The sequence below is a fragment of the Gymnoscopelus braueri genome (genome assembly GCF_963280865.1).
Source record: "Gymnoscopelus braueri genome assembly, chromosome: 4".
Taxonomy (NCBI): domain Eukaryota; kingdom Metazoa; phylum Chordata; class Actinopteri; order Myctophiformes; family Myctophidae; genus Gymnoscopelus; species Gymnoscopelus braueri.
The window spans coordinates 50,558,389-50,575,888 of record NC_137605.1 but is presented as its reverse complement, the minus strand read 5'-3'; the positions used below and the strand labels follow the sequence as shown (position 1 = coordinate 50,575,888).

General features: G+C 43.6%; 1 protein-coding gene across 1 annotated transcript in view; it reads left to right on the top strand.

Moving 5' to 3' along the window:
- sim1a (SIM bHLH transcription factor 1a) overlaps positions 1 to 15,675 on the top strand; it is a gene marked incomplete at both ends in the record, with an annotated part of 27,080 nt that extends 11,405 nt beyond the window's left edge. Inside the window, 7 exons of the mRNA XM_080426030.1 lie at positions 1 to 35; positions 981 to 1,180; positions 1,688 to 1,794; positions 4,697 to 4,844; positions 11,893 to 12,085; positions 12,681 to 13,131; positions 14,954 to 15,675. The exon at positions 1 to 35 is cut by the window's left edge and continues 51 nt beyond it. Coding sequence (XP_080282156.1) covers positions 1 to 35; positions 981 to 1,180; positions 1,688 to 1,794; positions 4,697 to 4,844; positions 11,893 to 12,085; positions 12,681 to 13,131; positions 14,954 to 15,675 — 1,856 coding nt within the window. The remainder of the gene's footprint in view (positions 36 to 980; positions 1,181 to 1,687; positions 1,795 to 4,696; positions 4,845 to 11,892; positions 12,086 to 12,680; positions 13,132 to 14,953) is intronic.
- Positions 15,676 to 17,500: the final 1,825 nt, after the last annotated feature.

Here is a 17,500-nt window from a genome sequence, read left to right as displayed (position 1 = left end):
AAAGAAACGCTGGCCTCACCTGCGGTGGCTACAAGGTGGGTACATACAGGCCGGACCCTATATACCATTGGTTCTCAAAGTGTATACTTGTATACTTTGGCTATTCAAAAATAGCAGATATACAAGCTCATAGCTCATAACATTTTTAAAATTTGCGCAAATCTTTGAATATATATTTTTAAAGTCAACATTTGTAACTCAAATCTTTGCCTCTGGGGGTCCCTGGAACAAAACATTTTGAGATGGGGCTCGGCGGCCAAATACATATAATTTTGGGGGTCCTTGACATAAAAACTTTTGAGAACCAGAACCACTGATATATACTGCCATTGTTTTAAGTAGCATTTATGGATAGAGAAAGTCTCAAATATAGGAAGCCCTTATTTTGCCCTCTCACATACATTATTTTCTATGGTTTTCTTTGGAATTTATGAGAGCTAATCACAAGCATCGTCAAGCAAATGCAGTATTTCTTTGGCCAACTTGTAAACGATCAAAACATAGGACGTGGAGGAGTTAAATAGATAGACTTTTATTGATCCAGCGAGGTACAGAGTGAGAGAAGTATACAGTCATAGGGAGAATAACCACAAATAATCACAAAAAGCACCATCAATTACGAACAAAATACGCCAGTATGTACACTCTATACAATAGCCTGCACTATGCAGAAAAAAAGACGCAGTGATGTTAGGTTCTTGGTTTACCTATAGATTGCTGAGACACTACACTAGCTGTCACATTTGATGTATGGGTCCTATTTTGCGTGTCTTAAGTACCAGGTCTTATGACTTAACTTAAGACCTGAAGGCGTGGCCAATGCTGTTTGGCCACGCAAAACAGCCAAACAGCATCGGCCACACCCCCAGGTCTTAAGTTAAGTAATAATACCTGGTACTTAAGACACGCACAATAGGGCCCACACACAGAGTCATAAGCCAAGGTAAATAATGACCTGGTATTCGATTGTCTTTGTCCAGGTGATTCACTGCAGCGGCTACCTGAAGATCCGACAGTACAGCCTGGACATGTCTCCGTTCGACGGCTGCTACCAGAACGTGGGTCTGGTGGCGGTGGGCCACTCGCTGCCCCCCAGCGCCGTGACCGAGATCAAGCTGCACAGCAATATGTTCATGTTCAGAGCCAGCCTCGACATGAAGCTCATCTTCCTTGATTCACGGTGCGTGCGTGTGTGTATGTGTGTGTGTGTGTGTGTGTGTGTGTGTGTGTGTGTGTGTGTGTGTGTGTGTGTGTGTGTGTGTGTGTGTGCGTGTGTGCGTGCGTCACGTGCGCGCGACTGTGCGACCGTGCGTGCGCATAAGCTTCTGCAAATTTTGTGTGTGCGTGCACGCATTCATGTGTGTACGCGTGGTGTATAGAAACATGCACATGTATGTATGTGTGTGTCTGCATGTGTGCAAGGACATCATCCATATATGTATTTATTGTGTGAGCTGTGTGTGTTTATGTGTCTGGGATATTTGCACGCGCATATGCTGTGTGTTTGTGCCTATAACGTCTGAGCTGATGCGAGTACAAGGCAGGGCAGGCAGGAAGGCAGATCCCCCAGGGCTCCCTGGGGACGTGTGCACTGATGGTGTGTGTGTGTGTGTGTGTGTGTGTGTGTGTGTGTGTGTGTGTGTGTGTGTGTGTGTGTGCGTGTGTGCGTGTGCGTGTGCTCCCCCAGGGTGGCCGAGCTGACAGGCTACGAGCCGCAGGACCTAATAGAGAAGACCCTCTATCACCACGTCCACAGCTGTGACTCCTTCCACCTCAGATGTGCACACCACTTGTGTGAGTTAGGTTTGTTTTGCTCTTCCTACACTTACTCGCAAAACCACCCCCCCCACACGCACACACACATGCACACGCACACGCACACACACACACAGCGTTGCTCTTTAAAAGATGATGACGTGTCGTGCTATGGCTACGTTACGTCACTACGCTGTCGCTTTAGGTCGGTGGTATACTCGAAGTTGGGATCCAGGGACCCCGATGGGGTTCCTTCCTTGAGGGGGTTCTGAAATGGACCCTTACTGGTCTATGACTCTGAAAGTGAGCAAATGGAACCAAACTGGACCCGCTTACGGTTCCATTTGTTTTTGTACACACTCAGAGTTACTAATAATGTATTGATAATAATTAATAAAAAAATAATTGAATAATTGAATAATTTGAGAACCACTCGTTTGCGTCACGCTATGTTGAGTTACGCTTTCCAGTGGTGGAAAAAGTACTCAAATTCTTTACTTAAGTGAAAGTACCAAAACTGCAATATAGAAATACTCTGTTACAAGTAAAAGTCCAGAATTCAAAATTTACTTGAGTAAAAGTACAAAAGTATTGGCATCAAAATGTACTTAAAGTACCAAAAGTAAAAGTACTAAAATATTTGAAAATAGCAGATCTACAAGCTCACAACGCGTCGCAGCGCGACGCGTTGTGAGCTTGTAGATCGGCTATATACAAATAGCCAACGTATAAAATAAAATAGGGCTGAAGTGGTTAATGTATGTTTCATAATATCATAATTTACATCTGAAAAGTAACTACCGTAGTAACTATAATTGTAGTGGAGTAAAAGTACAATATTTGCCTCTGAGATGTAATGGAGTAAAAGTAAAAGTATTGGAAATTGGAAATACTCAAGTAAAGTACAAATACCTCAAAATTGTACTTAAGTACAGTACTTAAGTAAATGTACTTTGTTACTTTCCACCACCGACGCTTTCACGTTACGTTGTGTTTTGTCACGGCACATTATGCAGCCTGTAAGTGTCCATTTGGTTCAGTTTGTACTCACTCAGTTATGGAGGGGGGGTGTCCTCAAATTTAAAACGGTTGAGAATGAGAACCCTTGCTTAAGTCACATTACGCCATGTTGTGTCCATCATGGTACATTATCGTTGCTGTCGGGCAGAAACCTCTTATCTCCATATTTTAACTTTTTGTGTTTTTTTTATATAAATTAACGCCCTACTTGATCATACTACAGCGTCACACTAAAGCATAAGAAGTAGCAGATCTACAAGCTCGAAGGTGAGCTTGTAGATCTGCTACTTTTGCTATATTTGACATATTTTTGGACATACAGTATGAGGTTTCCACCCGACAGAGACGAAATTTGAGCCCAGACATCATTCATCTATGACGTCAGTCATCTATAAAAAGTACAGACAGAAATTCCTGGAATGTGTAGATATCTCCCCCCGTTATGAACTACCAATTTGACCGTATACCCAAAATCATGCAATTACTGAAATACTTCATAATTGTTGTTATGGCCTGTAAACATTAAAGGAATAGTTCACCCAAAATAAATCTTATTTTCTATCAATTACACACCCCATGGAGCCTTGAATTCATGAAGATGTTTTTAGTTTTTGACACATTCCTGAGCCAATAATTTGATGACTGGGGGACACAAAGAGTCTCCTTTGAGTCTCCTACCGGATACATTAGCATCTTTCCGCCGGTAATCAAATTATTGGCTTAGGAATGCGACAAAAACTAAAAAAAATCTCCATGAATTCTTGGCTTCATGGGGTGTGCAACTGTTTACTGAAAGTATTTTTTTGGGTGAGCTACTCCTTTAACATGAATTATTCCATCACAGTTTATTTTCTCCCCAGTTGTATTACTGTATGTGCTCCTCCTTCATGTTTTAAAGCAGCGTTTCCTTTCGGCTATTATTTAGTAGAATAGTGACATTTTATACTCCGGCCAACTTCTTCCCACCGTGAAAGTGTTTATTGCTACGGCGCATATACTTTTTGAGTTATGGTATTTCTTTGGTCAAAATTATGAACCACAAACCATGATTTGTAGCTTTTAACTGCTTGCCTTTCTTTCTTTCTTTCTTTCTTTCTTTCTTTTTCTTTCTCTTTCTTTCTTTACTTTTCTTTTTTCCACCTTTATTTTTCTGGAAGTTCCAGGAGAATAATATAAACAGATTCAGATGCAAATGTTTCCTGCGTGAACCTATAGGATATTTTCTCTTTGTTCTAATTGTGATCATATAAAATGCAGTGGTGGAAAAAGTAGTCACATATTTAAGTAAAAGTAGCAATGCCACAATATAAAAATACTCTGTTACAAGTAAAAGGTCTGTGTTCAAAATGTTACTTGAGTAAAAGTACAAAAGTATTGGCATCAAAATATACTTAAAGAACCAAAAGTAAAATAACTAAAATGTTTGAAAATAGCAGATCTACAAGCTCACAACACGTTGCGATGCGACGCGTTGAGAGCTTGTAGATCTGCTATTTTCAAATAGCCGATATGTATAAAATAGGGCTAAAGTGGTTAATGTATGTTTTAATAATTTATATCTGCAAAGTAACTAGTAACTAAAGTTTTCAAATAATTGTAATGGAGTAAAAGTACAATATTTGCCTCTGAGATGTAGTGGAGTAGAAGTAAAAGTACTGAAAATAGGAAATACTCCAGTAAAGTAAAAATACCTCAAAATTGTACCTAAGTACAGTACTTGGGTAAATGTACTTAGTTACTTTACACCACTGATAAAATATTATTTTCAGTGTAAAATTGAGATGTTTGAAATTTGCTTATCGCAATGCATCTCAACAACGAGACAAGGCTCAACAAACGTGTAATTCCTTTTTACATATTTCTTTCAACGCGTCTTTTCTTTTCAATAATCCTTACATTTCATGTGTGTTTCTCTCTCCAGTGCTGGTGAAGGGACAGGTGACCACTAAGTACTACCGCTTCCTGGCCAAGCCGGGCGGCTGGGTGTGGGTGCAGAGTTACGCCACCATCGTGCACAACAGCCGGTCCTCCCGACCCCACTGTATCGTCAGCGTCAACTACGTCCTGACGTGAGTATAGTACCCAGTGGTGGAAAAAGTACTCAAATGTTTTACTTGAGTTAAAGTATCAATACTGCAGAAATACATGTGTTACAAGTAAAAGGCCGGTGTTCAAAACGTAACTTAAGTAAAAGTACAAAAGTATTGGCATCAAAATATACTTAAGGTACCAAAAGTAAAAGTACTAAATGTTTGGAAAAATAGTAGATCTACAAGCTCGCATCGCGGCGCGTTGTGAGCTTGCAGATCGGCTATTTTCAAATAGCCTATGTATAAAATAGGGCTAAAGTGGTTAATGTAGTTTTATAATATAATAATGTATATCCGCAAAGTAAGTAACTAAAGTTTTCAAATAATTGCAGTGGAGTAAAAGTATAATAATTACCTCTGAGATGCAGTGGAGTAGAAGTAAAAGTATAGAAATTTGGAAATACTTTAGTAAAGTAGAAGTACCAAAATTGTACTTAAGAACATTACTTGAGTAAATATACTTAGTTACTTCACACCACTGGTAGTACCTGCCTTCATTACCCCAACACTAGAGCTACCGTTGCATAGTGTTCCTTTCAACTCAACAAGAGTGTAAATATGACAATTTACACTTTCACACAGAACATACAGGATATTTCTGGGATACAGGCTAGTCGTCTAGTAGTAGTGGTTCTCAGCGTGAGGGGACCCCCAGGGTTGAATGGGGGGTTCCAGAGGGTCCTCAGCTAAATGATTGATAGTTCATCTACAACAAAAATCTGCACTCCAATATTGCTGCTCCCAAATGCAATTTTACTTGGTAACGTTTCGAACCTCCTCATTGCATTTGGGAGCAGCAATGCTGGTGTGCAGATGTTTATTCTTGTGTGTCTTTTAGCTGTTTTATCAGCTTCTTTCTCTTCTTGATAGTTAATCTTCACCATTATGTCATGTGCAATTAAATATAATTAGAGAACTTACAATAAATGTCTATTTTTATTGTCATCTCTAATAGCTAGGAAACAGACAGTAGGCTACAAGGAATTGTAGACCAAATGACAGACCATATAATCATGTCTGATAATAAAAAATGTTCTTGGTCGTCCCAGAGACGATAAATAATAATCAAATGGGGGTCTGTGTGCCATAATACATAAATCCACTGCTCAAGTAGATCGAATCCTGTCATACAAAGAGAGCAATAAACCGAACCGTAGCGCTGCACTGAAAGTCACTGAAATATACGACGATTGTTTTTACAGCGTCTGACATGTTCTTCACATATTTAAAGTGGTCAACCTCATGTGCGATATGGAGCCCTTTGGTGTGACGTGAGCATATAGTCTCTCGTCTGGCAGCTGCATGCACTTCTGCAGTGCTGTCATCTCCTCCTTTTGATAAGATAATGAGTATTGGTACTAGAGATTTATGTAAACCACCACTGTAAAGCAATTAACTGAAGGTTAATTGGAAACACGGCGAGTGTTTGTAGAAGCCTAGATTTTGGCAGGTTGGTGGAAAACAGCGGTGAGGTTTTTAAGTTTAGTTTTTGGGGCGAAAAGTGGCCCGTATCAAGTCACGAGAGCTATTATTATTTTTAATTACTTGTTTGACTTCTTTACTTCTTGTTTGTTATCGGTGTATTAGATTGTAAACAAAAAAAGTTTGTTTTGAATAAAAGGGACACAACATTGATAGTCCGTAGTCCTGAAATTGCTTTCTTGCTGTGGTGGAAAAGTCACTAAGTACATGTAGTCAAGTACTGTGAGCTTTATTTGTGTTTCACTTGTAACTGAGTATTTTTACATTGTGCTATTGATACTTTTACTTAAGTAACACATGTTTGTACTTCTTCCATCACTGATTGATGAGTCCAGAGTCCTGAAATTGCTTTCGTTCTGCTCTGTGAAAGCGGACAGACAGACAGACAGACAGACAGACAGACAGACAGACAGACAGACAGACAGACAGACAGACAGACCAGACAGACAGACAGACAGACAGACAGACAGACAGACAGACAGACAGACAGACAGACAGACAGACAGACAGACAGACAGACAGACAGACAGACAGACAGACAGACAGACAGACAGACATGCATTCTCTGGCGTGTGTGCCAAGTGGAGCTGGGTGGTATGCCAGCTGTGTGTCACTGAGGTCATTGTTACCACGATCGCTATGTGTGCACATGTGTTGGCTGTTACCTGCCGTGGCCGCGCCAAGGAGGCGTCACTTTGGCCCTGGCACAGTTTGTCTAAAATAATGGCAGCCGCTGCCTGCCTGTCTGCCTGTCGAAGGGTTTTTAAAGCTGAGCCCATTGGTGAAGCCTATCTCTCGGCACTGAGATTGAAGCTCGAACCACTTTATCAAAACGCAAATAGTCCTAACAGCACTGGATTCTTTACCCTTTCAGACCGGGAGAGAATCTGTGTAATTTTTTAGGTTTCTTTGGGCTATTCAAAAATAGCAGATATACAAGCTCATAGCACGGCACCGAGTGCCGCACTATGAGCTTGTAGATCTGCTATTTATTTTTTTTAATCTTGAAAATGTGTGCAAATCTTTTGAATATATATTATTTTTAAAGCGATTTTTTTTTTACTCAAATCTTTGCTTCTGGGGACTTTACAAATGTCTTCTAAATACATAAAAAAAACTAATGACAAAAAATGACTTAAAAAAATGACTTAAAAAAATGACTTAAAAAAATGACTTAAAAAAATGACTTAAAAAATGACACAAAAAATGACTTAAAATGACTAAAAAAATTACTACAAAATTACAAAGACATCAAAAAAATGACACACAGATGCGTTCCCGGTCTAAGTGGGTTAATTGAACGCCTCATGTGATGCGATGTGCTGTGAGCTTGTAGATCTGCTATTTCCGCCATGACGAAGACGCAACACAGATGTTCGACGGAGCATACATTAGGCAGTGTATTTGTGAAGTATATGAGGCTATTGTTTATTTATGTGGATTCATAATCCTCGCTGTGCATATTTCACAGACGTACAAAGCCGGTGCAATGAGTGAAGCAGGCCCCATAAAAAGCCTCCATTAAGCGGAGGAGGGCTTGTTAGAATCCGGGCTGAACACAGGCCGGGGAACATCTTGACACACATTTCTGCTGCCTCCCACCTCAAATCGACAGCGGCTCCGTGTTTATGGCCTTTTAATTGATAGGCTGTAAAGTTGATGAGCGTTTACAGCCTCCAGCCTGCATCGATGGAGACTTTGTGGACCATGGCGCGTCGCCTTTTTCTCTCGTTTTCAAAACGCGTGTTGAAATGCTTTATTGGTCTGAGTCATGCGGAGATGATTTATCTTTTTACAGTAAGGTATAATCACATCGACACCCATGGAATATATTACAATGTATTTCTGCCTGTTCTTGTGTTCTGGTCCACATACTGTATATATATAACAAGAAAAACAACAGAAATGAATGAGACTATAGTTTCTGAGAGTTGTTCTTAGTGCCACACACAGTGGTGGAAAGTAACTAAGTACATTTACTCAATCACTGTACTTAAGTACAGTTTTGAGGTATGTTTTTTTTTTACTTTACTGGAGTATTTCCAGTTTTCAGTACTTTTACTTCTATACTCCACTACATCTCAGAGGCAAATATTATACTTTTACTCCACTATGATTATTAGAAAACTTTAGTTACTAGTTACTTTGTAGATTTGGATTATTATTACAAAACATACATTAACCACTTCAGCTCTGTATACATTTCGGCCATTTGAAAATAGCCGATCTACAAGAGCTTGTAGCTATTTTCGAAACATTTCGACACATTTTGTTTATTTGAAAACTTGTGAAATGGGACATTCTGCGTAACGAGTCCTTTTACTTTTGGCACTTTAAGTACTTTTGATACCAATACTTGTGTACTTCTACTTTTAAGTACATTTTTAATTCCGGACTTTTACTTGTAACTAGAGTATTTCTACATTGCAGTATTGATATTTTTACTTAAGTAATACATGTGAGTACTTTTCCCACCACTGGCCCACACATTTGCGCACACAAACCATGAGCCATGGTTTCACAGTCACAAAAAAACTATTCAGGCCTTTGTTAGCTTCACTGTTATCACCAGTCGGAGTGTTGATTCACCCGGTAGCAGAGAATAGGTGACACCTGATTAAAACAGGTGTCGGGACACTTCACCTGTGCGTGAACCCCCAGTGTGTGTTTAGCGCAGATAACCTCTGGGCCTTCCGGATCTGTTGGCTTGCCACCGCTACGGCTACCATCTCCACTTCCCTTAAGCAATACTCTGGGCGCTGTGATGCAACATTGATGCAAATGTTACTGATAAAAGGAATACAAGAACGCTCGCCCCAAAACACGCTCGCCCCGGGTCAAATCCGGCGACCTCGGAACGGTCGTCACCAAGTAAACCTAACCGTATTCCTAAACGTAACATCGGTTAAAACCTTATTCCTAACCCTTACCTTATTCCTAACCTTAACCTCAGTAAAACAAATACAAGAACACAAGAACCGCTGGGGGGTGACTGTGTTTTGGGGCCAGTCTTCTGGTTGCCGATAAAAGTATGGTTACGTGTGTGTGTGTGTGTGTGTGTGTGTGTGTGTGTGTGTGTGTGTGTGTGTGTGTGTGTGTGTGTGTGTGTGTGTGTGTGTGTGTGTGTGTGTGTGTGTGTGTGTGTGTGTGTGTGTGTGTGTGCGCGCGCGCGCGCGTGTGTGTGTCTATCTGTCTGTCTTTGTGGGGACCGGAATGTCTTCGCAAGAAAAGAGGTTAAAGGGTTAAAGCAATGTTGAACTTTGATAGAACCGTGGGTTGATTACATGGCTATGATATGAGATTATGTTAAAACAACTGTCAATCTTTATCTGTTGCTTCTTTGGAAATAGAATACTCACCGTCATTATGTGATGGAATACGTCTCAAAATCGCAGAATGTGATTTGTGTAAACTTATTCAGGTTATTACATTTGATGGAAGTACAGTAATTGACAAAGACGCCAGTGGGCAAAATAGGCAAAACAAAAACGTATCTGGAGTAATTGGTCCAGTTTTCTCACATTCATTTCAAAGTGTGATTATGTTTCACCATAGATGATCGACAGTATTTAAACTTATATCATCGCCACGTTCTACCAAAGTTCATCATCACTTTAATGTTAGGCTAGAACCAATCAATGGAAATATGTCAAAGATGCAAGGGTGTGTGTGTGTGTGTGTGTGTGTGTGTGTGTGTGTGTGTGTGTGCGTGCGCGCGTGTGCGTGCGTGCGTGCGTGCGTGCGTGCGTGCGTGCGTGCGTGCGTGCGTGCACGCTTGTGTGTGTGTGTGTGTGTATTTCTATACTTTTTAGGACCATATAGTAAAATTGGAAATATAAACGTTTTTGTGAGGAACATTCCTGGAGAAATGGATGTTTTTATGGTCCAAAAGATGTGTAGAGTTTAGATTTACAATTAGGGAAAGATTTAGGTTGGGATTAGACATTTATTTCCTGTTAGGATTGGAGTTAAGGCTGACTTATAGTTACACACGTCGGTGTTGCACACCGGAAAATAGCAGATCTACAACCTCACAACGTGTTGTGAGCTTTTCCGCCATTTCAATGCTGTCCTTAAATGTTGATATCCTCACAAGTACAGTAATACAAACCTGCGTGTGTGCGCTCCCGTGCACGTGCACACGCGTGCACAAGGAACACACGGCCAGAGAGAGGATGGATGGATGGGTATTTGTCATGGGTAAACCCTGTCCAGGGTTCTCTGTGTTGTCTCAAAGTGGATTCATCATCCCAGGCCCGATCCATACAGGATCAGTGCTCCTATACCCAGAAATCAATTCCCATTTTCCAGTATATGCTGCTGGCTGCTGGCTGCAGCCATGAAGCGGTCCAGGTTTTCTTCTTCCTGTGGTCTTGATTTAGCCAGAGACACACAGCCTTTAATCTCCCTGTGTATTTGACTGGGCAAACCTAACCCCCCCCCTCTCTGCACTTTGTTTGTTATAGGCCTTGCTACAATCCTCCAGCAAAAACAAGCATCCCAACACCCCTTCAGCCCCCCCCCTCTCCCCCCCCAAAAAAAAACCTACACACACACACACACACACGCGCGCGCGCGCGCACACACACCGCTCCCCTCTTCATCCAACATGTGACGTTCTAATTGCTAAACAGATGTTAATGGGTTTCTGCACCTAGAGGAAAATAGAATCCCCCCCCCAGCACACAGAGGCTTGTTTGCGCTCTCTTTGATAAACAGGAGGCCCAACGGAGAGGCTGGCATCTTTCCATGTGTGTAATTAGAGACTACATTAAATCTGATCCCATCGGATCTGATTCTGAGCGCGTGACACCTAACCATCATGGCGTCGCTGTCAGACGTAAACCTTGCATGTCCAAAAAACGTAGCTTTACAAGAAATTGATTTTCTTTTTTTTTGTGTTCCAATGGATCAAATGTAGTTATTATTTAGTCACAAGCTCTTGTTGATACTTTTCATTAGGTTCATTATTTATAAAACCCACAGATTTTTACCACTTTAAATTTTCAGTTGTTTTTTTTTATAGCAAAAATTGCAGATCTACAAACTCACAATGTATTTTCACAACTTTTGCGTGACGCTGTTGTACCACGAAGAAGGGCATTGATTTATGGGGGAAAAAAGTTTAATTAAAGGGATAGTTCACCCCAAAAAAAAAAGAATCTGTCGATCACCCCATGGACACTTTTTAGTTTTTGGCGCATTCCTAAGAATGTCGCATAAGACAAGACAGTGGACCAGTACGCAGCGGTTCCGGTAGGAGACACAAAGGAGACTCTTTGTGTCTCCTACCGGAACAGCGGCCAGTCAGAGTTGAAAATATTTCAGCTTTCGGCAGTCAGGGAAAAGTGTTGCACGTGAAAATGCACAGCGCAACGCCAAGCTGCTGGAGTTTCCAAAAACGTGGCGCTCACGTTATAAACAATGAAAAACATGCGCTGCGCTCAGGAAAAAAACATCTTGGTGGATACGGGGCCTATAACGGAGATACAAGGTTTGTGGACAGTATTGTGAGCTGTGTGTCCTCTGCTCTGCTCCTCTACAGGGACACAGAGTACAAAGGCCTCCAGCTGTCTTTGGATCAGGTCACGTCCAAAGCCCACTTCCCCTACAACAACACCAACAGCACCACCACCACCACCAGTACCACCAGCAGCAGCCTGACGGAGAACCGCAGGACCGCCAAGAGCCGCGCCGCCCGGCCCAAGGCCAAGGCCAGGCTTTCCCCGTACACGCAGGTGAGGATTCCTACTGGGCGAAGTGGGGCCCTGCATGTTGGGTCTTTGTTGGGTGGCAAACTGTCCAAAACTGTTTCTTTTTTCAAATTCGAAAGTAGCTAAAGTAGCAGATCTACAAGAAATTTTGTTAAGAAAAGAGTGACAAGCGTGTGAAAAGTAATGACACTTTCTCTAAACTAGACACAGCCCTCACACCTACCTCGCACCGCCGATCCGACCAATATGCCCATATATGGAGATCCCTGATGTCATCAGTATATGCCCATATATGGGCATGCCCCCTTTTATGCCCATATATGGAGATCCCGGATGTCATCAGTTTATGCCCATATATGGGCATGCCCCCTTTTGTGCCCATATATGGAGCTGACTGATTTGTTTGCGCCTGTTGCCATGACGACACATTGGGGTTAAACAACACACTCCATATTTGGGTGTACATGTAGCTGCATTGGGAACTCCTTATATGGTTATGGTTAAGCCAATTTTAATATAGGATGAAGATAAAACGATAAATCATAAAATAAAATAAAAGGAAAAGTGTGACGGCAATCTCATAACATCCCATCATCCCCCACTGTTCCCTCGACTCCAGTATCCCGGCTTCCAGGCGGAGCGCTCCGAGTCGGACCAGGACAACAGCCCCTGGGGCGGCAGCCCGCTGGCGGGCTCTGCCTCCCCACAGCTGCTGGAGCAGGGCGAGGGCCTGATGGAGGCCTCCTGCGTCTACAGACAGTTCCCTGAGCCGCGGGGTCTCTGCTACGGCCTGTCCCTCTCTGAGGAGCACCACCAGCACCACCACGCGTTGCCCACCGACGGCCACGCGCCCCTTCACAGTACGCAGGCTCACGGTAACGCCCCATGTGAGCGGGGGCGATGCGAGGCGGGACGCTACTTCCTGGGAACCCCTCAGACGGGCAGAGAGGCGTGGTGGGGTACCGCGCGCTCCGTCCTCCCCTCGGCCAATAAGGGCTCCCTGGAGAACAACAGAGAGGGATATGACAACAGCAGCATGCCCCACATCACAGCCATCCACAATCTCCATGGTAAGGCCCACTGTCTTTAAAGCCTGCAGTACACCAGGTGCGGTCAGCCCCAAAAACAGCAGTGGTTCTGAGCATCAGGGGTAGCCTCCTTAATTAGTGTGTGCGTTTTTCCTGACTGTAATCGGACCTCACAGAGATCAGGGGCCCCCAAAAACAGAACTTGGACAGCGGTTGGACATTGCCTGTAATGTAGTTATTGTTTATTTAGGCATTTTTCAGACACTCTTATCCAGAGCGACTTACAAGTGCGAGATCAGAGTAAGCAGAGTATAGCCTAAGCATGAACCCTGGACAACAAACAGCAAGGTAAATAATCACTTAAGTAGAGTGCAAAGAGAACAATGCCTCAGAGAAACTAGAATGCCAGGTAAACATCAAATCTAGCATCTGTCTAAATAACATACTTGACATTTGTGGTCAAGAAAAAAACGACTAAAACAAAAACATGTGAACAAGTAACCAACATATTTCTGTATGGAACAAAACTAGCATCTATCAAACAAAAAAAGGCGACATGAAGGGATTCAAGGAGAGGACTGCTAAGGGGCGAGGTAATATCACAGGTTTAACGAAGTGAAATAATGTTATAGTACAAGCACCATTATTCGTAGTTTCCAGAAAAGGGAAGCAGCAGTAAATACATTTTGTAAATAAATAGCAGTACGTTTACATGTGTGCAGCAATAGTCACAACAGAGCATAGGACTTTGTGCAAAAAATTGTCTCACATGCAGGTGAGACAGGGAAAGTAGTCCACATAAGGAAATTGGTCTGCGTAGGTAAAGTAGTCTGCATAAGGAACAATCTCTGAAGAGTCGATTCGCTCAATTTCAAGCCAGTCAGAGTGCAGTTCAGAAGGAGAATGGGCGGAAGTACAAGACAACATAGCACTGCACATTTGAAATCACACGGTGAACTTCATCATCTGGTCGCTGTTGTTGATATAGTTATCATCATGGTATTTGAGAATGAATAGAAACGAGGATCTGATCTGGGAGAGGACACTTCTATATATTTTGGAACCAGACCTACTATGACAAAATAGTTGGGGCCGAGTTGTGGCGAGAAATAGAGGGGGCTCTCGCATGTTTGTGGTACGTTTAGATCCGATTGGTTCTGGGAATGTTGTACTGCAAAAGAAGTTGCACAATGGGCTCACAGTGGGATAATTAGAATATTTTTGTAAGGGATCACTGTGACCCTGATGCTGTCCGAGTGTCTAGTTTAGACTCTAGGAAGCTACAGTAACAACAGGGTTAGCCACTGGATGAAATCTGCTGAAACTAATTTGAAACGTTGGGCAGAATGAGTGGCAAACTTTGATTGAGTGGTGACCGGGTGCAAGCCAAAATTAGATCAAAAAATGTATATCTATTTGCAAAATTGAAAGATAAATGTATTGAAGCATTGCCCGCGGAACTTGCACTGAACAATATAAACAAGCACGACACAACGTTTGATGACGTAGAGTTACTTGCTGCAGTCGCCATGTTTGTTTCACTGAGTAGTAGTTTAATGTGGGCACTACTGATGAGCGCACCTGGGCGAGCCCCTCCCCCGCTATGGGACGCTATACTGTCAGCGGCCCCACCCCCTTCATAGCAGGTGACATAGCAGTCCCCTCATGCTGTCATTGATGTGAGGATGTGAGGTTAACATTGTGGTGACATAGCAGTCCCCTCATGCTGTCATTGATGTGAGGATGTGAGGTTAACATTGTGGTGACATAGCAGTCCCCTCATGCTGTCATTGATGTGAGGATGTGAGGTTAACATTGTGGTGACATAGCAGTCCCCTGAGCTGTCGTTGCGTCCCTTCTGCAGGTCGGGGTCACTGGGACGAGGACAGCGTGGTCAGCTCTCCAGACGGGGGCTCCGCCAGCGACTCGGGGGACCGCTACCGCGGCGACCAGTACCGCTCCAGCCCGCAGGAGCCCAGCAAGATCGAGACGCTGATCCGAGCGACGCAGCAGATGATCAAGAACGAGGAGAGTCGGCTGCAGCTGCGCAAGGGCCCCCTGCACGACGCCCATCTGGCGCCGGCCAACGGGTTGCCCAAGGGCCCCGGCCCCTGCTTCACCTCCGAGTACGGCCCTCAGGGCCCTCTGCAGAGCGCGGTGTGCCGGGGCTTGAGTCAGGTGATCAGCCCCATCCAGAGTCCCGCGCCTCTCTCCAGGATCAGCAGCCCGGGGTCCGAACGCCTCCACAACCCCAAGGACTACCTCCAGACGGACATGTCCCCTCACCCCCAGCCTCTGCACCATCCTATGGGTCAAACGGGCCCCTGCTCGGCCTCCCCCACCCCTGCCCCGGCCCTCTACCCGTCCCACCCCCACCCGCGGCCCTACTTGGACAAGCACGCCGGCTACTCCCTGACGGGCTACGCCCTGGAGCACCTCTACGACGCCGAGAGCCTCCGGGGCTACTGCACCTCCACCGCCACCGGACCCGCCCCCTACGACATGCCGCCTCACCTGCACCGCATGCAGGCCGAGCAGCCCCCGGGACACAAGGGCACCTCCGTCATCATCACCAACGGCAGCTAGCGCCCGTCAACCCCACTGCCACGGGTTTGATATCCATGCAGCCTCAGCCTGTCCCAACCCCCATTTCCCCTTTTTAATCTGTGAGCCTGACCCAAGATCCCACTCATCTCAACCGTTCCATTTCGTTGGTGTCATTTTTTCGTTCTTTCTCGCAGACCCGATTGACCCTTTTTGCACTATCAGAGGTGGAGTTACCGTGAAGAGGGATCTCAGCCCCATCCCCGTTTCGGACCCTGTAGCGAGGGTGAGATGACGGCAGGGTTTCCCTGCGGTGCACTTTGTAGCTATGCAGATGAATCATCTGCTCACATCACGACTTCGGTTCCCAAAACGAAAGCATCATGAGCCTCTTTTTGTCGCGTTATAAACTCCGCAAGACGTGAAAGAATATGCAAACCCATTCTGTTTATGTTCCTTTTTCCTCTCGTCCCCGGCATCGCAGGAGGGGGAGTATAAAGTCAAACAGTGGAAGTGGAAGAAAGAGGATAGAGTGAGCATTCAGTGTGTGTATCTACTGAACAGATAAGATGACAGGAGCACGAACGAGGGGAAGAATATTATAAATGTTACGGAGCGGCAAGAATCCTACCGACACTTATTGCAGTGGATATTTCAATGGGCAACGCATTGATGTCAGCTGCCTCAGTCTAAGGTCTATTCCTGGCGGCCAGGCATGTGTCGTAAATTGCAGTAAATAAACATGGCGTAGGAAAACGTCCGCTCCCTTTTGATTGAGAGGGTAATGAAAAACAACACATTGCTAGCCGGCAAGCCCCGTAAATTAGACACAGGAGCAGAAATACAGAGGACGCGAAAAGCAAACAAGGGGAAATGACAATTTATGACAATAAAACAACTTTTCTACCCGTCAGTGACAGGTGCAGTAATCATTTGTGAGGGGTTCAGCCGCAGCGACTGTGCGCGCAGAGAGCGACACGGCTGCAACACATTTAGCAATATGCAATTTGACCTGTTGGATGCCAATTAAGGCAGCTTAATTGCGTTTGTCATGACGGAGCCCAGTTCTGAGCCCGGTGTCAGTTGTCAGATGTGTCTGTCAAAGCAGCTGTTTGTTGCTGTTATTCGCCCGGCATGTTTGTATGACACGTATCAGGCGTTCCATTGAATTCCTTTCTTGATAAAGTCCCTCGACGCCCCTCAGATGAACTTATATTTATACAAGTTTGGATTTTTAGAGTTGTTGTTTTTTTGTTTTGTTTTGTTTTGTCCAAAGCCTGGAACGTGTGCCATCTTTTAAAGTTATTTATGATCTACTGTACATAAGCTTAGGAAGGAAAGAAGAAGAAAAGAAAAAACACCACGTTCAAGCACAAGGGCAAAAGAAAAATTGTATTTATTGAGTAAATGTTTCTTTTATGATTTTGAAATATAGCTGCAATCAAAAAGTCTGACTCTGCTTGCATATTGAGTGTGTTTTTTTGACTGATACAAGAATCTACAAGAAATCAAAATAAACAAAATCCTTTTTGCAAAGAGAACTGTGTGTCAAATGCATTTTAAGTGGGGAAAGCAAAAAAATAAACAAACGTGGCCCAAAGCCCGTTGGCCTTTGAAATCACATTTCGATGAGACGAAAGTACATAAAATTAGAAGTATAACGCAATCTCAAATGATTGAAAGAAAGAAATGTTATAGCTTTAAAAAAATCTTTGTGGTGGTTGGGGGGGGGGGGGGGTGATTCAGTTTGATAGTATTTCAGACCTCTACTTTTTAGCTGTAGGCGCGCTGCATTTCCCCAGGTTATAATGTGGCCGCTATGGCAAATAAAGAACCCTGGTGGAAATCGATATGGCAGGATCTCCAA